The sequence below is a fragment of the Ranitomeya imitator genome, chromosome 7 (assembly GCF_032444005.1).
Source record: "Ranitomeya imitator isolate aRanImi1 chromosome 7, aRanImi1.pri, whole genome shotgun sequence".
Classification (NCBI taxonomy): Eukaryota; Metazoa; Chordata; class Amphibia; order Anura; family Dendrobatidae; genus Ranitomeya; species Ranitomeya imitator.
The window spans coordinates 70,349,681-70,374,102 of NC_091288.1; the positions used below are offsets into that span (position 1 = coordinate 70,349,681).

General features: G+C 51.7%; 1 protein-coding gene across 1 annotated transcript in view; it reads right to left on the reverse strand.

Annotated features, from left to right (window-relative positions):
* The window catches only part of LOC138645862 (uncharacterized), a 349,954-nt gene that overhangs the window by 292,736 nt on the left and 32,796 nt on the right, over positions 1–24,422 (reverse strand). Inside the window, exon 4 of the mRNA XM_069735368.1 lies at positions 1,819–1,949. Within this exon, the coding sequence (XP_069591469.1) occupies positions 1,819–1,949 (131 nt within the window). The remainder of the gene's footprint in view (positions 1–1,818; positions 1,950–24,422) is intronic.

Genomic DNA, 24,422 nt, shown 5'->3' on the forward strand with positions numbered 1-24,422 from the left:
TCCGGTGAGGAGATTGTATGATTGCGTAACCACAAACTGCTATCTGTTCGGCAGTTGCTGTGTACTCCTGTGAGTTAAACAGGACACAGTGCTTTCTTTAGGCGACTCTGTGAAGTAACAGAGTTCGCTTCTACTGCCATATAGGGCCGCCATTTGCCAGCAGCAGGTTCTCTGCTGCACGGTGGACCCCGGGCTTCGAACGCACCAAATAACATCTCTCTATTTACTCGGTGCATTCCGCCAGCCCTAACAGTATGTATCCTAGAATTAGACTATGATCCTGCTGTGTCATATTTGGAGAAAGGGATCACAGCCCTCATTGTTGTATCCATTTAGGTGTTAGATTAATTTTTGGACTGCAACATGACTTAAAAATTGTGTGGTCCGCATATTACTCTGCAATGATGTTCTAAGACTTCATTGCAGAGTAAGCAGTTGCACAAGATCGTACCGCTTTAGGAGCAGGGAGCTGGCTGTTAGATGGCTGGGTCCCCACAGAGAAGGCAGAAATGGCTCATTACGATCTCTGCATTCCTGATCGCAGTATACACACAAGCAATTTTTTAAGGGGAAAATAAAAATGATTTTGTTTTTTTCCCCATATACTGTATCACCATATATAGGCAGAAAAACATTGAAAATAACATAACAATTAAGCCACACATCTCTTGAAAAAAATAAGCAAATATTATTTTAATATCTGAATGCAAAAAAAAAAATAATTCCTAAAATCTAGGAATGGGAAAGAAATGGTCTAAAGTTGAATTGTTTAATAAAACCTGTGTGGGAATTTTCTTTAAAGAACTGAATTGTTATTCAAACTAGGTCTGCGGAAATGACCAAAGGCAGAGATAAGTGGATTGATCCACGAAGAAACGACTTTGAGTCAAAGGTACCCTGTAAATTCATATACTTTGAGATCCAATTTGTGAGGATTGGTCAAAAAATGGCCGACAGTGACACCTCTGGCAGTGGCGAATCTACTCTGAGAACAAAAGTATTTGATTATTAAAAATAACTGCTGAATGAATACTTCTCTCTCACAATATCAGATATTGTGGCGAATCAGGAGGCTCCCATACAAAAGAGATGGTCAGCTGACTTTAAAGTGAATCTGTCATAGGGTTTTAATACACCATCTGAGAGCAGCATAATATATGAAAAGAAATCCTGTTCCAAATATATATCACTGAGTTTACTGGGTGCCGCAGTTGTCACCCAAACAGAGTTCTTAGATGTATGATAAAGCAGAGCTCAGAAAGCTAACCCCACCCACATCACAGCTTTCTGTATACATTGCCTATTCACAGTAAGTAACTTATCACAAGAGGCGGTGGTCCGACGACTTGGCACCAGGCAGCTAGTCCCAGCAATGATAATGTCCTAATGGTGAAACCTTCATTGTAAGTGGACAATAGCACACAGCCTGATGAGTGACACATCACCAAATTCAGTTACATTGTGCTGTCTCAGGTTACACAGCGAAAACCTACTGACAGATTTCCTTTAATCTAATATGTATGGAGGTCTTCAATACATCTCTACATCACCTCAGTACAATTGTGAGTCACAGTAGTGAATGTTGTCTTCAAAGCTATTTGACTCCTCCAATAACAGTTTAATAGACACACCAGAAACATTACATTATAATCTGTAGGAAAGAATAATTACCAGATCTGACCCTTTCCTGAAAAACTATGCTTCTGACAGGCACCAACATGAGAAGTATAGATGTTAATATCAGAAATGCATAATTGATTTGTTGCATGACAAGACCCAAGGAGTTAGAGAAGGTCTTCAGTCTCAAGTATAACATACCTGAGAGCGCTTCTATCCAGTAGATCAAGGCACTTTAAGATCAGCTTGACATTATACAAGCCGCTTTTCATGTTGAAGGTGAAATGCAAAGCAGACGTAAAATAACCAAGATCCAATAGGCTGTGTAGTTCCTGTTGGGAGTACATGTTCATTTTAGATAAGAAGCATCAGATTTCTCATCTAGTCCTGATTTAAAACTAAACTTAGATCAATAAGTTCTCTTAAAGTTACTTTATCGGCAATGTTAATGACTAACTAAGTCTTCTTAAAAAAACAGACCAGAGCCTTCTCCTGTGATGTCAACTATGTGCCTCCCTATCCTCACGTGACATTATATCACCTGAGCGCTGCAACCAATCAGAGGCTGCTGATTGGCCGCAGCCTTCATACTTGAAATGGTGGAAGCTGCAGCCTATCAGTGATAGCTAATATGCAGCAGCATGACCATTTCACATGAGCACAGGGAGACACAGTGCCGATTTTCCTGAAGAGTATCAATATCTGCCTATGGACTGCAGCGCTCACACATCTCTTGGACTACCAATATTTTTTCCAGAGAAATGTGAGCAAAGCAGACAATTAGCGGCTAATGATTGGCTGCAGTGCACACATAAGATAACAATTAGTGATGAGTAGTGTTGAGCATTCCGATACCGCAAGTATCGGGTATCGGCCGATATTTGCGGTATCGGAATTCCGATACTGAATTCCGATACTTCCCGCGTATCGGATACCGGAATCGGAAGTTCCCAGAATTCAAATTGAACGCAGCAGCCAATGAGGAATGAATGAAAGTGTGGGCACATCCTGTTTAGCATGGTGGGCATGTAAGTACTGGCAAGGCTGGGATTGGCTGCTGAAATGATGTCACTCTGCACTATAAAAAAGCGCTGCCGCCATTTTGCGCTCACTCTGCTGTGATTTCAGTTAGGGACAGGACGCTGTGTTCTAACTGAGGGCCAGTTGAGCTTGCTAATTGCTTTATTTTCCTTTCCAAAGGCTAATTTAGCAAAACGCTGTGTGTTCTTCACTGTTCACCTTGCTCTTGCCTTGCAGCGCTGTTTTAACAGCGTTCTGCAAGGTCTCTGTGTGTGTGTGTGTGCAGCTCACTCTGTAGTCTGTGTGCAGCCATATACCCGGTTGTATTCAGCTCAGGGGGGGTTCACACTGCCTCACACAGTTGTTCTTTTTTGCTCTTAGTGCAGCCTGCTGCACATTTTTTCTCAAATTTCCTATTAGTGTTTTTCCACCAGTCTCCAGCTCTATTGTGGAAAAACACTACATAGGATAACCTAGAGGGGGGTTTTTGGGCCTTGCAGCGCCGTTTACGGCTGTCTGCACGGTCTCCGTGTGAGCCCAGCTCGCCCTGTAGTCTGTGTGCAGCCATAGCCGGTTGGATTCAGCTCAGGGTTCGTTACTGGCTCATACCTTGAGAAAAATTTTCCTTTTTTTCAAATAGTGCAGCCTGTTTAAAATTTGAAAAAAAAAATTCCTATTAGTGTCTTTCCACTCGTATCCAGCTAAATAGTGGAAAAACACTATATAGGATAACCTAGAGGAGGGTTTTTTGGCCTTGCAGCGCCGTTTACGGCTGTCTGCACGGTCTCCGTGTGAGCCCAGCTCGCCCTGTAGTCTGTGTGCAGCTATAGCCGGTTGGATTCAGCTCAGGGTTCGTTACTGGCTCATACCTTGCGAAAAATTTTCCTTTTTTTTCAAATAGTGCAGCCTGTTTAAAATTTGACAAAAAAAAATCCTATAAGTGTCTTTCCACTCGTATCCAGCTAAATAGTGGAAAAACACTATATAGGATAACCTAGAGGAGGGTTTTTTGGCCTTGCAGCGCCGTTTACGGCTGTCTGCACGGTCTCCGTGTGAGCCCAGCTCGCCCTGTAGTCTGTGTGCAGCCATAGCCGGTTGGATTCAGCTCAGGGTTCGTTACTGGCTCATACCTTGAGAAAAATTTTCCTTTTTTTGAAATAGTGCAGCCTGTTTAAAATTTGAAAAAAAAAAAATTCCTATTAGTGTCTTTCCACCAGTCTCCAGCTCAATTGTGGAAAAACAATACATAGGATAACCTAGAGGGTTTTTTTGGGGCCTTGCAGCGCCGTTTACGGCTGTCTGCACGGTCTCTGTGTGAGCGCAGCTCGCCCTGTAGTCTGTGTGCAGCCATAGCCGGTTGGATTCAGCTCAGGGTGCGTTACTGCCTCATACCTTGAAAAACAATTTCCTTTTTTTCAAATAGTGCAGCCAGTTTAAAATTTGAAAAAAAAAATTCCTATTAGTGTCTTTCCACTTGTATCCAGCTAAATAGTGGAAAAACACTATATAGGATAACCTAGAGGAGGGTTTTTTGGCCTTGCAGCGCCGTTTACGGCTGTCTGCACGGTCTCCGTGTGATTTAAACTAGCTCTGTAGCCCGATCTGCACCAAAAAAAAAGTTAAGTTCACCAAACACAACTTAACACTTGTGTAGGCCACATTTGAAAAATAATAAAGTTTAGTCCACAATTTACAACATTAGTGTTTCTTACACCTGTTAGGAGGAGCATTACAGGAATAAGCACACTAAGGCCTTAGTACTTTTCTGCTTATCTTTATCTGTCAACCAAGATGAAGAGGGCAGGGAGTAAGGCACGTGGGCGTGGGCGCGGAGCAGGGAGAGGAGCAGGGAGAGGACGTGGTGATTCTGTGCCTGCTGCGGGCGCCGGTGACTCGTCGTCACTCAGTTTCAGCAGGGAACAGTCCTTCATGCGCAGCTTTGTCGGAGAGCACCGTGCACCGCTGCTGCGTGAAGACCAAATTGAAGCCGTTGTGGGGTGGATGGCAGCTAACGCCTCGGCATCGACTTCAGTTAGTGCCACATCCTCTCAGGCACAGAGCACTGGAGAGCAGCCATCTGTCTCTTCACCACCTGCCAAATTGGCCAGGCAGTCAGAGAGCCCAGGACAGGAGCCGTCTCTACTTCTGTTCTCTGAATCTCTTGGCTTGGAAACAGGGGGCCAGCCAAGCAGCATTGGAGAAATGGAAGAAGAGGCAGTGTGCAGTGATGCCCAACACCTTTTTCTCTCTGACTCTGAAGAGGCAGGTGGGCCAGTGCCTCCGGTGACCACAGCGCAGTACGCATCTGATGATGAAACTCAGGTGCCGCTTTCTCGTGCGTACTGTGCTGCTGAGACTACCCAGGAGGAGCAGTTGGTGGCAGAGGGTAGTGGAGATGATGAGGTCCTTGACCCATCGTGGCGTGAGGAACAGGAAGGTGGTGGTAGCAGCTCAGAGGAAGAGCTTCCTCTTACGGGCCAAAGAGGGAGAGGGAGGGGGAAGACTGCGGAGCCTGTAGCCTCCACTTTGGCACCCGTTAGGAGCCTGTCTCTTTCCAAAGCCAAAAAGGGCGCTCCCAAGACTTGCAGTGCCTGGTCCTTTTTTGACACAGTTGCAGATGACATTTGTTTTGTCAAATGCAAGCTGTGTCATCATAAAGTAAAAAGAGGGAAAAATGTCAGCAACCTCAATACCACAAATATGTGGAAACATGTGCGGACCAGGCACGCGGTGGAGTTACAGAAACACACTGAAGATGTAGGCCAACCAACAGCGGCAGCTACCACCTCTTCAGCTCGTGTTGCCTCTTCCTCCAGCTCACGCACAGCTGGTTTGGCTTCCTCCCAGAGACCTTGTGTAATTCCACCCACAGCACCACCTTCCCAGTCATCCTCACACTCCCAGTCTACTCTACAGCCATCGGTAGTACAGGCATGGGAGAAAAGGCGGGCATTCTCGGCCAACCACCCCCGAGCACAGGCTCTGAATGCAGGCATTGCCAAACTGTTGTCCCTGGAAATGCTCTCGTTCAGGCTGGTGGAGACTGACAGCTTCCGTGACTTGATGGCATTGGCAGTCCCACAGTACAAGGTGCCCAGCCGCTTTTACTTCAGCAGGCAGGCTGTCCCTGCCCTGCACAGGCATGTTGAGGCAAACATAAAACATGCGCTACTGAACGCCGTCAGTAGCAAGGTCCACCTCACCACCGATGCGTGGACCAGTCAGCATGGACAGGGGCGATATGTTTCCCTCACTGCCCATTGGGTTAATGTTGTTGAGCCAGGTACAGATCGTGCGAGTGGCGCAGGACGTGTCCTGCCCACTCCAAGGATTGCAGGAATCCAGTCTGTACGCATCGACTCCTCCTCTTACACCAGTTCCTCTGATTCCTCTCTGCAGGATCCGTCACAGTCCACCCCCACATGGACCCGTGAACGTTTACCTATGACCGACATGAGCACAGCCGTGGCCAAACGTCAGCAGGCCGTCTTGAAACTAGTTTCATTGGGGCATCGAAGCCACACAGCGCAGGAGCTCTGGAATGCCATAAAGCAGGAGAGCGATGTGTGGTTACTGCCAGCGAATCTCCAGCCAGGCATGGTAGTGTGTGACAATGGCCAAAATCTGGTGGCAGCTTTGGCCCTTGGCAACCTCACTCACATCCCATGTCTGGCACATGTGCTCAATTTGGTTGTGCAGAGTTTTCTGAGGGACTATCCGGATCTTGATGCCCTGCTGCACAAGGTCCGCCTAGAGTGTGCTCACTTGCGGCGTTCCAGCTTGGCCAGATCCCGCATTGCTGCTCTGCAGCGCCGATTCCGCCTTCCGGAACACCGCATCATATGTGACCTACCTACCCGGTGGAATTCCACGTTACATATGTTGGAGCGGTTGTGTGAGCAGCAGCAAGCAGTTATGGAGTACCAGCTGCATCAGGCGCAAAGAAGTCGCAGTCAGCGTCGATCAGACTTCACAACCACAGAGTGGGCCACTATGAAGGACGTCTGCCAGGTTTTGCGTCCTTTTGATTATTCCACGCGGATGGCAAGTGCAGATGATGCACTAGTCAGCATGACTGTCCCCCTTATCTGCCTGCTTCAGCAAACTTTGCAAGGGTTAAGGGATGATGTGGTGGAAGAGGTGGAGGATGAGGAGTCACCTTTTCCATCAGCTTCTGGAGAGTCAGCGCCACGTGGTTCCTCACAAAGGGGTACGCAGGGGCCAATTTGTGAGGAGGATGAGGAGGAGTCAATGGAGGAGGAAGAGCTCCGTCCAGAGGAGGGAGCGACACAATTGTCCAGTGGTCAGCGAGGGTGGGGTGATGACGAGCGGGCAGAGATCATGTCTCAAGCAGGGGACAGCGTTTCTGGGCCAGTTGGCACTCTGCAGCACATGGTGGATTTCATGCTGCAGTGCCTGAGAAACGACCGCCGCATCGACCACATTCTCAACATGCCTGATTATTGGGTGTTCACCCTCCTCGATCCTCGCTACCGGGACAACGTCCAAAACCTCATCCCTGCGTTGACCCGGGAGCGTAAATTGCGGGAGTACCACGACACACTGGTGAATTCCATCATCTTCTCCTGTCCAACTGAGAGGAGTGCTGCTAGTGCTTTACAAAGCAGCTCAGTGCGTCGAGGCAGTGGGGGAGGCTCTGCCCAAAGAAGGAGCAGAAGCAGTGCCTCTGCCCAAGGCAAGCCCAGTATGGCACAACTCTGGCACACTTTTGTGTGCCCGCCCCAAATGTCTACACCATCACCGGCGGCTCCAGTCAGCAGGAGGCAACGGTTCCGTCAGATGGTGACAGACTACATGGCTTGCCCTCTTACTGTACTCCCAGACGGCTCTTCCCCGTTCAAGTTTTGGGTCTCTAAGCTGGATACATGGCCAGAGCTAAGCCAGTATGCATTGGAGGTGCTGGCTTGCCCTGCGGCTAGTGTCTTATCGGAACGTGTCTTTAGTGCCGCAGGTGGTGTACTAACAGACCGTCGCATGCGACTATCCTCCGATAACGTTGACCGGCTTACTTTCCTGAAAATGAACCAGGCCTGGATCTCGCAGGAATTTGCCACTCCTCTGCCTGATTAAGTAATTGGGTGTCATCCAGGTCTCCTGCTGTGTTCATCTTTCTACCACCTGAACTGCTATTCCTGGGCTCCAACACCGCCAGTTGCGGCTCAGAAGTGCAGGCTGCACAGTAAAAACATACGACCCAGTGTTATTGGGTTTCAGTAACGTCAGCTGATCCCCAGCTGTGTAGCCGGCAATGTGTCCTGCGACCGCCACGCTGGCACAACAACCTAAATGTAAGGGAACCTGTCCCCCCCCCCCCCGTCGTTTGTTACTGAAAGAGCCATCTTGTGCAGCAGTAATGCTGCACAAGGAAAAGGTAGCTTTTTTTTTTTAGCTGTTTGCACACGCAGAACTTAACACTTATAAAATGTGTTCACTGATACCGTTATACCGTCCCGGAGCTGGGACTTTCCTTCGTAATGTGACGCAGCACAGCCGTCATTCCTACCCCCTTGGTGCCATGCGCTGCCTCCTCAGCGTTGTTTTAAGCTGTCACGGAGCCTGCGCTGTTCTGTTATCCCTTGGGCATGCCCTATTTGCGCTGCCTGTCTTCTGACATAATTTGGTGTCAGGCTGGCTGCGCCTGTGCGGCCGCGGTGCCCGAGATCCCGCCTCGCAGTGTCTTCTGATTGAGTCACACTGCGGGCCTGGGATCCATGGGCATGCGCAGTGCATATCTTCCCCTCGGGCTCTCGCTCATTTCCCTCCGCCTTCTTTAGACTGTGCGCCGTCAGCTGATCCCTAGCATGCCACGGCCGTGACACCGCACAGTCTGAAGAAGAGGGAAGGAGGGGAGTGAGAGTCGAGGTTATGCACTGTGCATGCCCATGGTTCCAAGGCCCGCAGTGGGATTACGTTAGATGAGACTGCGAGGTGGGATCTGGAGCAGTGTGGATGCACAGGCACTGACAGCCTGACACCAAATTATGTCAGAAGACAGGCAGCGCTAATTGGGCATGGCCAAGGGCTAACAGAACAGCGCAGGCTCTGTGACAGCTTAAAACAACGCTGAGGAGGCAGCGCACGGCATCAAGGGGATAGGAATGACAGCTGTGCTGTGTCCCATTACGAAGGAAATTCGCACCTCCGGAACGGTTTAACGGTATAAAGGGACACATTTTTAGTGTTTACTTCGGTGTTTGCAAGGAGCATAATTAAAAGAGCAACCTTTTCCTTTTGCATCCTTAGTGCTGCACAACATGGCTCTTTCAGCTACAAACGTCTTGGGGGGGGGGGGTTAAAGGTTTCCTTTCAACTTGCTCCAATCAGGCTTCGGCCTACACTCTGTTCCTCTGCTCCTCCTGCTGTCCCTGGGCTCTAACACCGCCAGTTGGTGCCTGGAAGTGCTGTGTGCACAGTCAACAGTCGCTCCTCTGTTATTGGGGTTCAGTAACGTCAGCTGATCCCCAGCTGTGTGTGCGGCAATACCTCCAATCTGCTCCTCCTGCTGTCCCTGGGCTCTAACACCGCCAGTTGGTGCCTGGAAGTGCTGTGTGCACAGTCAACAGTCGCTCCTCTGTTATTGGGGTTCAGTAACGTCAGCTGATCCCCAGCTGTGTGTGCGGCAATACCTCCAATCTGCTCCTCCTGCTGTCCCTGGGCTCTAACACCGCCAGTTGGTGCCTGGAAGTGCTGTGTGCACAGTCAACAGTCGCTCCTCTGTTATTGGGGTTCAGTAACGTCAGCTGATCCCCAGCTGTGTATCCGGCAACGTGTCATGCGACCGCCACGCTGGCACAACTAAAATGTAAGGGGACCTGTCCCCCCCCCCCCCCTAGGCGTTTGTTACTGAAAGAGCCACCATGTGCAGCACTAATACTGCACAAGGGAAAGGTCGCTCTTGAAATTATGCTCCTTGCAAACGCTGAACTACACACTCATGTAATGTGTCCCCTCACACCGTCCAACCGTCCCGGAGGTGGGACTTTCCTTTGTAATGTGACGCAGCACAGCCGTCATTGCTACCCCCTTGGCACCGTGCGCTGCCTCCTTAGCGTTGTTTGATTCCGTCATGGACCCTGCGCTGTTATGTTATCCCTTGGCCATGCACAGTTTGCGCTGCCCGTCCTCTGACATCATTTGTTGTCGTCCTGGCTGCGCCTGTGCGTCCACGCTGCCCGAAATCACACCTCGCAGTGTCGTCTACACAGTGGGCCTGGTATCCATGGCCATGCGCAGTGCATATACTAGCCTCTCACTCCCCGTCTTCACGCTTCTTCAGACTAGGCGGCGTCAGCTGATCCCTAATAGCATGCCACGGCCGTGACGCCGCACAGTCTGAAGAAGCAGGAAGGAGGTGAGTGAGAGGCGATGATATGCACTGCGCATGCCCATGCATCCCTGGCCCGCAGTGGGACTACATTAGATGACACTGCAAGGTTGGATCTCGGGCAGCCTGGACGCACAGGCACTGCCAGCCTGACACCTACATGATGTCAGAAGACGGGCACCGCTAACTGTGCATGGCCAAGGGATAACATTACAGCGCGGGCTCCGTGACAGAACCAAACAACGTTGAGGAGGTGGCTCCCGGCACCAAGGGGGTTGGAATGACGGCTGTGCTGTGTCACATTACAAAGGAAAGTCCCACTTCCGGGATGGTTTGACGGTGTGAGGGGACACATTATATGAGTGTGTACTTCAGCGTTTGCAAGGAGCATAATTTTCGGAACAACCATTTTCCATGTGCAGTATTACTGCTGTACAAGATGGCTCTTTCAGCAACAAATGCCTGGGGGGGGGGGGGTTAAAGGTTCCCTTTCAACTTGCTCCACTGCAGGCTTCGGCCTACACTCTGCTCCTCTTTGATTCTCTGGGTTTCAACACTGTCAGTTGCCACCTGGAAGTGTTGTCTACACAGAAAAAACACTAGGTGATGTGTCAGTGGGGTTCAGCACCGCCAGCTGTTCCCCTGCTGTGTAGTCGGCAACGTGTCCAGCACAAGCCACGCTGGCACAACAGAACAAAAGCTGCCACCAGTGCAGGCTTCGGCCTACACTCTGCTCCTCTCCTCCTCCTGCTGACCCTGGGCTCAAACACCGCTAGTTTTTGCCCGGAAGTGCTAGCTGCACAGAGAAAAACACCAGCCAATGTGTTAGTGGGGTTCAGCAACGCCAGCTGTTCCCCTGCTGTGTAGCCGGCAACGTGACCTGAAAACGCCATGCAGGCACAGGAACTGAAATTAAAAGGGAACCTGGCCCCACCCCCCCAGGTGTTTCTATGTATAACAGCCACCTAGTACAGCAGTACTGCTGCATTTGTACAAGGTGGCTGACTTTTTCTCCTTGCCCACGTGGAACTCAGCACGTACAAAATGTGTCTCATTGAGACCATTCCACTGTCCCTGAGGTGTGACTTTCCTTTGTAATGATACGCAGCACCCCCCTTGGTAGCGTTTCCCGTCTTTTGTCATCATGGTTAGCTGGCTGCGCCTGTGCATCCGCCCTGCTAGAAACAACGCCCCTCGTTGTCATATTTATTTTGTCAGCGAGGGTGTGGTTTATGGGCACGAGCAGTGCATATGTTCGCTTGTCTTAACTCATCTCCTTCCGCCTTCTTCAGACTGTGCGGCCTCCTGGCCGTGGTAGGCGATAAGGGATCAGCTGAGGCCGCCCAGTCTGGAGCAGGTGTAAGGACATGTGTAAGCGGCAAACCTATTTACTGCACAAGGCCACGAATCCCAGCCACGCAGTGTGATTTTTTGAAAACACACTGTGGGTCTGGGATTCATGTCCATCGCTAACCGCAACGGCCGACATGAAATGAGGTCAGAAGACAGGAAGCGCTCACAGCGCATGGCCAAGGGATCACAATAGCGCAGACTCCTGTACAGCAAATAACAACGCTCAGGAATCTGCGCCCAGTACCTAGGTGAAAATTTTGACACCTGTGCTGCGTCTCGTTAAAAAGACAAGTCACGCCTCCACAACTGTTTGACAGTATAATGGGCTAAATAGTGTACGTGTTTAATTCAGCGTGTGCAAGGAGCAAAATTAAATAGAGCAACCTTTGACTTGTGCATCATTCATGCTGTTCAAGGTGTGGCTCTTGTACCTTGCAACACCTGAGGGGGGGTTAAAGGTAACCTTTGAAATTGGTTCAACTAGGCTTCGGCCTACACTCTGCTCCTCTACTCCTCCTGCTGACCCTGGGCTCAAACACCGCTAGTTTTTGCCCGGAAATGCTAGCTGCACAGAGAAAAACACCAGCCAATGTGTTAGTGGGGTTCAGCAACGCCAGCTGTTCCCCTGCTGTGTAGTCGGCAACGTGTCCAGCACAAGCCACGCTGGCACAACAGAACAAAAGCTGCCACCAGTGCAGGCTTCGGCCTACACTTTGCTCCTCTCCTCCTCCTGCTGACCCTGGGCTCAAACAACGCCAGTTTCTGCCCGGACATGCTAGCTGCACAGAGAAAAACACCAGCCAATGTGTTAGTGGGGTTCAGCACCGCCAGCTGTTCCCCTGCTGTGTAGCTGGCAACGTTTCCTGCAAACGCCACGCAGGAACATGAACTGAAATTGAAGGGAGCCTGCCCCCCACCCCCCCAGGTGTTTCTATGTATAACAGCCACCTTGTACAGCAGTACTGCTGCATTTGTACAAGGTGGCTGACTTTTTCTCCTTGCACACGTGGAACTCAACAAGTACAAAATGTGTCTCATTACAGACCATTACAATGTCCCTGAGGTGTGACTTTCCTTTTTAATGACACGCAGCACCCCCATTGTTAGCGCTGCCCGTCTCCTGACATCATTGGTTGGCTGGCTGTGCCTGTGCGTCCCCCCTGCCCGACACAACGCCCCCCGTTGTCTCATATATTTTGACTGCGAGGGTGTGATTGATGGGCACGAGCAGTGCATATGTTCCCCTGTTTTCACTCCCCTCCTTCCGCCTTCTTCTGACTGTGCGGCCTCATGGCCGCGGCATGCGATAAGGGATCAGCTGAGGCCGCCCAGTCTGAAGCAGGTGTAAGGACATGTGTGAGCGGCGAACATATTTACTGCACAAGGCCACGAATCCCAGCACCGCAGTGTGACTTTAGGAAAAGCCACTGTGGGTCTGGGATTTATGGCCATCGTTAACCGCACCGGCCAACATGAAATGAGGTCATGAGACGGCCTGCACTAACAGGGTATTGCCAAGGGATAACACAAGAGTGCAGTTTCCTGTACTGCAAATAACAACGGTAAGGAATCTGCGCACAGCACCTAGGTGTAAATTTGTACACCTGTGCTGCGTCTCCTTAAAAAGTCTAGTAGTCACGCCTCCACTACTGTTTGACAGTATAATGGGCTAAATAGTGTACGTGTTTAATTCAGCGTGTGCAAGGAGCAAAATTAAATAGAGCAACCTTTGACTTGTGCATCATTAATGCTGTTCAAGGTGTGGCTCTTGTACCTTGCAACACCTGAGGGGGGGTTAAAGGTAACCTTTGAAATTGGTTCAACTAGGCTTCGGCCTACACTCTGCTCCTCTACTCCTCCTGCTGACCCTGGGCTCAAACACCGCTAGTTTTTGCCCGGAAATGCTAGCTGCACAGAGAAAAACACCAGCCAATGTGTTAGTGGGGTTCAGCAACGCCAGCTGTTCCCCTGCTGTGTAGTCGGCAACGTGTCCAGCACAAGCCACGCTGGCACAACAGAACAAAAGCTGCCACCAGTGCAGGCTTCGGCCTACACTTTGCTCCTCTCCTCCTCCTGCTGACCCTGGGCTCAAACAACGCCAGTTTCTGCCCGGACATGCTAGCTGCACAGAGAAAAACACCAGCCAATGTGTTAGTGGGGTTCAGCACCGCCAGCTGTTCCTCTGCTGTGAAGTCGGCATCGTGTCCAGCACAAGCCACGCTGGCACAACTGACCAAAAGCTGCCGCCAGTGCAGGCTTCGGCCTACACTTTGCTCCTCTCCTCCTCCTGCTGACCCTGGGCTCAAACAACGCCAGTTTCTGCCCGGACATGCTAGCTGCACAGAGATAAAAAAAACAGCCAATGTGTTAGTGGGGTTCAGCACCGCCAGCTGTTCCCCTGCTGTGTAGCTGGCAACGTGTCCTGCAAACGCCACGTAGGCACATGAACTGAAATTGAAGGGAGCCTGCCCCCCACCCCCCCAGGTGTTTCTATGTATAACAGCCACCTTGTACAGCAGTACTGCTGCATTTGTACAAGGTGGCTGACTTTTTCTCCTTGCACACGTGGAACTCAACAAGTACAAAATGTGTCTCATTACAGACCATTACAATGTCCCTGAGGTGTGACTTTCCTTTTTAATGACACGCAGCACCCCCATTGTTAGCGCTGCCCGTCTCCTGACATCATTGGTTGGCTGGCTGTGCCTGTGCGTCCCCCCTGCCCGACACAACGCCCCCCGTTGTCTCATATATTTTGACTGCGAGGGTGTGATTGATGGGCACGAGCAGTGCATATGTTCCCCTGTTTTCACTCCCCTCCTTCCGCCTTCTTCTGACTGTGCGGCCTCATGGCCGCGGCATGCGATAAGGGATCAGCTGAGGCCGCCCAGTCTGAAGCAGGTGTAAGGACATGTGTGAGCGGCGAACATATTTACTGCACAAGGCCACGAATCCCAGCACCGCAGTGTGACTTTAGGAAAAGCCACTGTGGGTCTGGGATTTATGGCCATCGTTAACCGCACCGGCCAACATGAAATGAGGTCATGAGACGGCCTGCACTAACAGGGTATTGCCAAGGGATAACACAAGAGCGCAGTTTCCTGTACTGCAAATAACAACGGTAAGGAATCTGCGCACAGCACCTAGGTGTAAATTTGTACACCTGTGCTGCGTCACCTTAAAAAGACTAGTAGTCACGCCTCCACTACTGTTTGACAGTATAATGGGCTAAATAGTGTATGTGTTTAATTCAGCGTGTGCAAGGAGCAAAATTAAATAGAGCAACCTTTGACTTGTGCATCATTAATGCTGTTCAAGGTGTGGCTCTTGTACCTTGCAACACCTGAGGGGGGGGTTAAAGGTAACCTTTGAAATTGGTTCAACTAGGCTTCGGCCTACACTCTGCTCCTCTACTCCTCCTGCTGACCCTGGGCTCAAACACCGCTAGTTTTTGCCCGGAAATGCTAGCTGCACAGAGAAAAACACCAGCCAATGTGTTAGTGGGGTTCAGCACCGCCAGCTGTTGCCCCGCTGTGTAGCCGGCATCGTGTCCAGCACAAGCCACGCTGGCACAACCGACCAAAAGCTGCCACCAGTGCAGGCTTCGGCCTACACTTTGCTCCTCTCCTCCTCCTCCTGCTGACCCTGGGCTCTAACACCGCTAGTTTTTGCCCGGACATGCAATCTGCACAGAGAAAAACACCAGTCAATGTGTCAGTGGGGTTCAGCAACGCCAGCTGTTCCCCTGCTGTGTAGCTTGCAACGTGACCTGCAAACGCCACGCAGGCACATGAACTGAAATTGAAGGGAGCCTGCCCCCCACCCACAGGTGTTTCTATGTATAACAGCCACCTTGTACAGCAGTACTGCTGCATTTGTACAAGGTGGCTGACTTTTTCTCCTTGCCCACGTGGAACTCAACACGTACAAAATGTGTCTCATTAGAGACCATTACAATGTCCCTGAGGTGTGACTTTCCTTTGTAATGACACGCAGCACCACCCTTGTTAGCGCTGCCCGTCTTTTTACATCATTGGTTAGCTGGCTGCGCCTGTGCATCTCCCCTGCTCGAAACAACGCCCCTCGGTGTCTTATTTTTTTGGACAGCGAGGGTGTGATTGATGGGCATGTGCAGTGCATATGTTTGCCTGTGTTCACTCATCTCCTTCCGCCTTCTTCAGACTGGGTGTCCTCATGGCCGCGGCAGGCGATAAGGGATCAGATGAGGCCGCCCAGTCTGAAGCAGGTGTAAGGACATGTGTGAGCGGCAAACATATTTAGTGCACCAGGGCACGCATCCCAGCACCGCAGTGTGATTTTTTAAAAACACACTGTGGGTCTGGGATTCATGTCCATCGCTAACCGCAACGGCCAACATGAAATGAGGTCATAAGACAGGAAGCGCTCACAGCGCATGGCCAAAGGATCACAAGAGCGCAGACTCCTGTACAGCAACTAACAACGCTCAGGAAGCTGCGCCCATGCAAAAAGGTGTTGTTTTCGACACCTGTGCTGCTTTTCTTTAAAAAGACAAGTCACGCCTCCACTACTGATTAACAGTATAATGGGCTAAATAGTCTACGTGTTGCATTCAGCTTGTGCAAGTAGAAAAATTAATAGAGCAACCTTTTACTTGTGCAGCATTAATGCTGCAGAAGGAGTGGCTCTTGTACTTTGTAACACCTGAGGGGGGGTTAAAGGTAACCTTTGAAATTGGTTCAACTAGGCTTCGGCCTACACTCTGCTCCTCTCCTCCTCCTGCTGACCCTGGGCTCTAACAACGCTAGTTTTTGCCCGGAAATGCTAGCTGCACAGAGAAAAACACCAGCCAATGTGTTAGTGGGGTTCAGCACCGCCAGCTGTTCCCCCGCTGTGTAGCCGGCATCGTGTCCAGCACAAGCCACGCTGGCACAACAGAACAAAAGCTGCCACCAGTGCAGGCTTCGGCCTACACTTTGCTCCTCTCCTCCTCCTGCTGACCCTGGGCTCAAACAACGCCAGTTTCTGCCCGGACATGCTAGCTGCACAGAGAAAAACACCAGCCAATGTGTTAGTGGGGTTCAGCACCGCCAGCTGTTCCCCTGCTGTGTAGCTGGCAACGTTTCCTGCAAACGCCACGCAGGAACATGAACTGAAATTGAAGGGAGCCTGCCCCCCACCCCCCCAGGTGTTTCTATGTATAACAGCCACCTTGTACAGCAGTACTGCTGCATTTGTACAAGGTGGCTGACTTTTTCTCCTTGCACACGTGGAACTCAACAAGTACAAAATGTGTCTCATTACAGACCATTACAATGTCCCTGAGGTGTGACTTTCCTTTTTAATGACACGCAGCACCCCCATTGTTAGCGCTGCCCGTCTCCTGACATCATTGGTTGGCTGGCTGTGCCTGTGCGTCCCCCCTGCCCGACACAACGCCCCCCGTTGTCTCATATATTTTGACTGCGAGGGTGTGATTGATGGGCACGAGCAGTGCATATGTTCCCCTGTTTTCACTCCCCTCCTTCCGCCTTCTTCTGACTGTGCGGCCTCATGGCCGCGGCATGCGATAAGGGATCAGCTGAGGCCGCCCAGTCTGAAGCAGGTGTAAGGACATGTGTGAGCGGCGAACATATTTACTGCACAAGGCCACGAATCCCAGCACCGCAGTGTGACTTTAGGAAAAGCCACTGTGGGTCTGGGATTTATGGCCATCGTTAACCGCACCGGCCAACATGAAATGAGGTCATGAGACGGCCTGCACTAACAGGGTATTGCCAAGGGATAACACAAGAGTGCAGTTTCCTGTACTGCAAATAACAACGGTAAGGAATCTGCGCACAGCACCTAGGTGTAAATTTGTACACCTGTGCTGCGTCTCCTTAAAAAGACTAGCAGTCACGCCTCCACTACTGTTTGACAGTATAATGGGCTAAATAGTGTACGTGTTTAATTCAGCGTGTGCAAGGAGCAAAATTAAATAGAGCAACCTTTGACTTGTGCATCATTAATGCTGTTCAAGGTGTGGCTCTTGTACCTTGCAACACCTGAGGGGGGGTTAAAGGTAACCTTTGAAATTGGTTCAACTAGGCTTCGGCCTACACTCTGCTCCTCTACTCCTCCTGCTGACCCTGGGCTCAAACACCGCTAGTTTTTGCCCGGAAATGCTAGCTGCACAGAGAAAAACACCAGCCAATGTGTTAGTGGGGTTCAGCAACGCCAGCTGTTCCCCTGCTGTGTAGTCGGCAACGTGTCCAGCACAAGCCACGCTGGCACAACAGAACAAAAGCTGCCACCAGTGCAGGCTTCGGCCTACACTTTGCTCCTCTCCTCCTCCTGCTGACCCTGGGCTCAAACAACGCCAGTTTCTGCCCGGACATGCTAGCTGCACAGAGAAAAACACCAGCCAATGTGTTAGTGGGGTTCAGCACCGCCAGCTGTTCCTCTGCTGTGAAGTCGGCATCGTGTCCAGCACAAGCCACGCTGGCACAACTGACCAAAAGCTGCCACCAGTGCAGGCTTCGGCCTACACTTTGCTCCTCTCCTCCTCCTGCTGACCCTGGGCTCAAACAACGCCAGTTTCTGCCCGGACATGCTAGCTGCACAGAGATAAAAAAAACAGCCAATGTGTTAGTGGGGTTCAGCACCGCCAGCTGTTCCCCTGCTGTGTAGCTGGCAACGTGTCCTGCAAACGCCACGTAGGCACATGAACTGAAATTGAAGGGAGCCTGCCCCCCACCCCCCCAGGTGTTTCTATGTATAACAGCCACCTTGTACAGCAGTACTGCTGCATTTGTACAAGGTGGCTGACTTTTTCTCCTTGCACACGTGGAACTCAACAAGTACAAAATGTGTCTCATTACAGACCATTACAATGTCCCTGAGGTGTGACTTTCCTTTTTAATGACACGCAGCACCCCCATTGTTAGCGCTGCCCGTCTCCTGACATCATTGGTTGGCTGGCTGTGCCTGTGCGTCCCCCCTGCCCGACACAACGCCCCCCGTTGTCTCATATATTTTGACTGCGAGGGTGTGATTGATGGGCACGAGCAGTGCATATGTTCCCCTGTTTTCACTCCCCTCCTTCCGCCTTCTTCTGACTGTGCGGCCTCATGGCCGCGGCATGCGATAAGGGATCAGCTGAGGCCGCCCAGTCTGAAGCAGGTGTAAGGACATGTGTGAGCGGCGAACATATTTACTGCACAAGGCCACGAATCCCAGCACCGCAGTGTGACTTTAGGAAAAGCCACTGTGGGTCTGGGATTTATGGCCATCGTTAACCGCACCGGCCAACATGAAATGAGGTCATGAGACGGCCTGCACTAACAGGGTATTGCCAAGGGATAACACAAGAGCGCAGTTTCCTGTACTGCAAATAACAACGGTAAGGAATCTGCGCACAGCACCTAGGTGTAAATTTGTACACCTGTGCTGCGTCACCTTAAAAAGACTAGTAGTCACGCCTCCACTACTGTTTGACAGTATAATGGGCTAAATAGTGTACGTGTTTAATTCAGCGTGTGCAAGGAGCAAAATTAAATAGAGCAACCTTTGACTTGTGCATCATTAATGCTGTTCAAGGTGTGGCTCTTGTACCTTGCAACACCTGAGGGGGGGGTTAAAGGTAACCTTTGAAATTGGTTCAACTAGGCTTCGGCCTACACTCTGCTCCTCTACTCCTCCTGCTGACCCTGGGCTCAAACACCGCTAGTTTTTGCCCGGAAATGCTAGCTGCACAGAGAAAAACACCAGCCAATGTGTTAGTGGGGTTCAGCACCGCCAGCTGTTCCCCCGCTGTGTAGCCGGCATCGTGTCCAGCACAAGCCACGCTGGCACAACCGACCAAAAGCTGCCACCAGTGCAGGCTTCGGCCTACACTTTGCTCCTCTCCTCCTCCTCCTGCTGACCCTGGGCTCTAACACCGCTAGTTTTTGCCCGGACATGCAATCTGCACAGAGAAAAACACCAGTCAATGTGTCAGTGGGGTTCAGCAACGCCAGCTGTTCCCCTGCTGTGTAGCTTGCAACGTGACCTGCAAACGCCACGCAGGCACATGAACTGAAATTGAAGGGAGCCTGCCCCCCACCCACAGGTGTTTCTATGTATAACAGCCACCTTGTACAGCAGTACTGCTGCATTTGTACAAGGTGGCTGACTTTTTCTCCTTGCCCACGTGGAACTCAACACGTACAAAATGTGTCTCATTAGAGACCATTACAATGTCCCTGAGGTGTGACTTTCCTTTGTAATGACACGCAGCACCACCCTTGTTAGCGCTGCCCGTCTTTTTACATCATTGGTTAGCTGGCTGCGCCTGTGCATCTCCCCTGCTCGAAACAACGCCCCTCGGTGTCTTATTTTTTTGGACAGCGAGGGTGTGATTGATGGGCATGTGCAGTGCATATGTTTGCCTGTGTTCACTCATCTCCTTCCGCCTTCTTCAGACTGGGTGTCCTCATGGCCGCGGCAGGCGATAAGGGATCAGATGAGGCCGCCCAGTCTGAAGCAGGTGTAAGGACATGTGTGAGCGGCAAACATATTTAGTGCACCAGGGCACGAATCCCAGCACCGCAGTGTGATTTTTTAAAAACACACTGTGGGTCTGGGATTCATGTCCATCGCTAACCGCAACGGCCAACATGAAATGAGGTCATAAGACAGGAAGCGCTCACAGCGCATGGCCAAAGGATCACAAGAGCGCAGACTCCTGTACAGCAACTAACAACGCTCAGGAAGCTGCGCCCATGCAAAAAGGTGTTGTTTTCGACACCTGTGCTGCTTTTCTTTAAAAAGACAAGTCACGCCTCCACTACTGATTAACAGTATAATGGGTTAAATAGTCTACGTGTTGCATTCAGCTTGTGCAAGTAGAAAAATTAATAGAGCAACCTTTTACTTGTGCAGCATTAATGCTGCAGAAGGAGTGGCTCTTGTACTTTGTAACACCTGAGGGGGGGTTAAAGGTAACCTTTGAAATTGGTTCAACTAGGCTTCGGCCTACACTCTGCTCCTCTCCTCCTCCTGCTGACCCTGGGCTCTAACAACGCTAGTTTTTGCCCGGAAATGCTAGCTGCACAGAGAAAAACACCAGCCAATGTGTTAGTGGGGTTCAGCACCGCCAGCTGTTCCCCCGCTGTGTAGCCGGCATCGTGTCCAGCACAAGCCACGCTGGCACAACCGACCAAAAGCTGCCACCAGTGCAGGCTTCGGCCTACACTTTGCTCCTCTCCTCCTCCTCCTGCTGACCTTGGGCTCAAACACCGCTAGTTTTTGCCCGGAAATGCTAGCTGCACAGAGAAAAACACCAGCCAATGTGTTAGTGGGGTTCAGCACCGCCAGCTGTTCCCCTGCTGTGCAGCTTGCAACGTGACCTGCAAACGCCACGCAGGCACATGAACTGAAATTGAAGGGAGCCTGGCCCCCACCCCCAGGTGTTTCTATGTATAACAGCCACCTTGTACAGCAGTACTGCTGCATTTGTACAAGGTGGCTGATGTTTTCTCCTTGCCCACGTGGAACTCAACACGTACAAAATGTGTCTCTTTGAGACCATTCCACTGTCCCTGAGGTGTGACTTTCCTTTCTAATGATACGCAGCACCCCCCTTGGTAGCGCTTCCCGTCTTCTGACATCATTGGTTGGCTACTTGCGCCTGTTCGTCCGCCCTGCCTGAATAAAATGCTCCTCGTTGTCTTAATTATTTTGACTGCGAGGGTGTGATTGATGGGCACGAGCAGTGCATATCTTCGCCTGTCTTAACTCATCTCCTTCCGCCTTCTTCAGACTGTGCAGCCTCATGGCCGCGGCATGCGAGAAGGGATCAGCAGAGGCCGCCCAGTCTGAAGCAGGTGTAAGGACGTGTGTGAGCGGCCAAAATATTTACTGCTCAAGGCCACGAATCCCAGCACCGCAGTGTGGCTTTATGAAAAGACACTGGGGTCTGGGATTTATGGCCATCGTTAACCGCACGGGCCAACATGAAATGATGTCATAAGATGGGCAGCGCTAACAGGGCATTGCCAAGGGATAACACAAGAGCGCAGACTCCTGTACAGCAAATAACAACGCTCAGGAAGCTGCGCCAAGCACCAAGGCGTTATTTTGGACACCTGTGCTGTGTCTCATCAAAAAACCAAGTCACGCATCCACTACAGTTTGACTGTAGAATGGGGTAAATTGTGTATGTCTTTCATTCAGCGTGTGCAAGTAGACAAATTAATAGAGCAACCTTTCACTTGTGCAGCATTAATACTGCACAAGGTGTGTCTCTTGTACTTTGTAACACCTGAGGGGGGGTTAAAGGTTTCCTTTGAAATTGGTTCAACTAGGCTTCGGCCTACACTCTGCTCCTCTCCTCCTCCTCCTGCTTCAACACGGGCTCTAACATCGCTAGTTTTTGCCCGCAAGTGCTAGCTGCACAGAGAAAAACACACGCCATTGTGTTAGTGGGGTTCAGCAACGCCAGCTGTTCCCCCAGTGTGTAGCCGGCAAAGTGTCCTGCAAACGCAACGCAGACACAAAGCTGCCTCCAGTGCAGGCTTCGGCCTACACTCATCTCCCCCTGCTTACCCTTTGCTCCAACACCGCTAGTTGGGGCTCTAGGAAGACAATCTTTAATAGGCAAGGCAACGCATCTGGGTTCCAGCACCGCCAGCTGGTTCTCGGCAGTGTTCTTGTCACAGGTACTCCCTCGTGCCAAGCCTGGTTTCAGCACCGTCAGCTGTTTCCGGGTTGTGTCAACTTCACTGAGACGCCTATGCTTGCCCCGTCGTGGTGCGGTCGAGTTAGCCAACTCCAGGGTGCCTCCAGTTTAGGAGCTTCCTATGTGGGCTGCGTGAACTGGTAGTCAAGGCTGGTTCTGTAGTGCCAGTAGGCCCAGCTCCCCCTGTAGGACTGTTGGGGTTCGGTAACTGCGGCTGCCTTGCGGCCTAGCTGTTCTCTCCTCTCCTGTGGGCCTTGGGGTTCACCACCTGGTTCCAGCACCGTCAGCTGGTTCCGGGCCGAGCCTTTGGCTTAGGTGCCTCCTCCTGGGTATCCGAGTTCCGCCAACGCCAGGCGGTCCTTGGTAGTGCTTTTAAGCGCGGGCACCTACAGCTTAGTAACCGGGTTCCAGCACCGTCAGCTAGTCCTCGGTCGTGCCATTGGCTCTTGCACACTGGGGCAACGCATCCGGGTTCCAGCACCGCCAGCTGGTTCTCGGCAGTGTTTTTGTCACAGGTACTCCCTCGTGCCAAACCTGGTTTCAGCACCGTCAGCTGTTTCCGGGTTGTGTCAAGCTCACTGAGACACCTATGCTTGCCTCGTCGTGGTGCGGTCGGGTTAGCCAACTCCAGGGTGCCTCCAGTTTAGGAGCTTCCTATGTGGGCTGCGTGAACTGGTAGTCAAGGCTGGTTCTGTAGTGCCAGTAGGCCCAGCTCCCCCTGTAGGACTGTTGGGGTTCGGTAACTGCGGCTGCCTCGCGGCCTAGCTGTTCTCTCCTCTCCTGTGGGCCTTGGGGTTCACCACCTGGTTCCAGCACCGTCAGCTGGTTCCGGGCCGAGCCTTTGGCTTAGGTGCCTCCTCCTGGGTATCCGAGTTCCGCCAACGCCAGGCGGTCCTTGGTAGTGCTTTTAAGCGCGGGCACCTACAGCTTAGTAACCGGGTTCCAGCACCGTCAGCTAGTCCTCGGTCGTGCCATTGGCTCTTGCACACTGGGGCAACGCATCCGGGTTCCAGCACCGCCAGCTGGTTCTCTGCAGTGTTTTTGTCACAGGTACTCCCTCGTGCCAAACCTGGTTTCAGCACCGTCAGCTGTTTCCGGGTTGTGTCAAGCTCACTGAGACACCTATGCTTGCCTCGTCGTGGTGCGGTCAGGTTAGCCAACTCCAGGGTGCCTCCAGTTTAGGAGCTTCCTATGTGGGCTGCGTGAACTGGTAGTCAAGGCTGGTTCTGTAGTGCCAGTAGGCCCAGCTCCCCCTGTAGGACTGTTGGGGTTCGGTAACTGCGGCTGCCTCGCGGCCTAGCTGTTCTCTCCTCTCCTGTGGGCCTTGGGGTCCACCACCTGGTTCCAGCACCGTCAGCTGGTTCTGGGCCGAGCCTTTGGCTTAGGTGCCTCCTCCTGGGTATCCGAGTTCCGCCAACGCCAGGCGGTCCTTGGTAGTGCTTTTAAGCGCGGGCACCTACAGCTTAGTAACCGGGTTCCAGCACCGTCAGCTAGTCCTCGGTCGTGCCATTGGCTCTTGCACACTGGGGCAACGCATCCGGGTTCCAGCACCGCCAGCTGGTTCTCGGCAGTGTTCTTGTCACAGGTACTCCCTCGTGCCAAGCCTGGTTTCAGCACCGTCAGCTGTTTCCGGGTTGTGTCAACTTCACTGAGACGCCTATGCTTGCCCCGTCGTGGTGCGGTCGAGTTAGCCAACTCCAGGGTGCCTCCAGTTTAGGAGCTTCCTATGTGGGCTGCGTGAACTGGTAGTCAAGGCTGGTTCTGTAGTGCCAGTAGGCCCAGCTCCCCCTGTAGGACTGTTGGGGTTCGGTAACTGCGGCTGCCTCGCGGCCTAGCTGTTCTCTCCTCTCCTGTGGGCCTTGGGGTTCACCACCTGGTTCCAGCACCGTCAGCTGGTTCCGGGCCGAGCCTTTGGCTTAGGTGCCTCCTCCTGGGTATCCGAGTTCCGCCAACGCCAGGCGGTCCTTGGTAGTGCTTTTAAGCGCGGGCACCTACAGCTTAGTAACCGGGTTCCAGCACCGTCAGCTAGTCCTCGGTCGTGCCATTGGCTCTTGCACACTTGGGCAACGCATCCGGGTTCCAGCACCGCCAGCTGGTTCTCGGCAGTGTTTTTGTCACAGGTACTCCCTCGTGCCAAACCTGGTTTCAGCACCGTCAGCTGTTTCCGGGTTGTGTCAAGCTCACTGAGACACCTATGCTTGCCTCGTCGTGGTGCGGTCGGGTTAGCCAACTCCAGGGTGCCTCCAGTTTAGGAGCTTCCTATGTGGGCTGCGTGAACTGGTAGTCAAGGCTGGTTCTGTAGTGCCAGTAGGCCCAGCTCCCCCTGTAGGACTGTTGGGGTTCGGTAACTGCGGCTGCCTCGCGGCCTAGCTGTTCTCTCCTCTCCTGTGGGCCTTGGGGTCCACC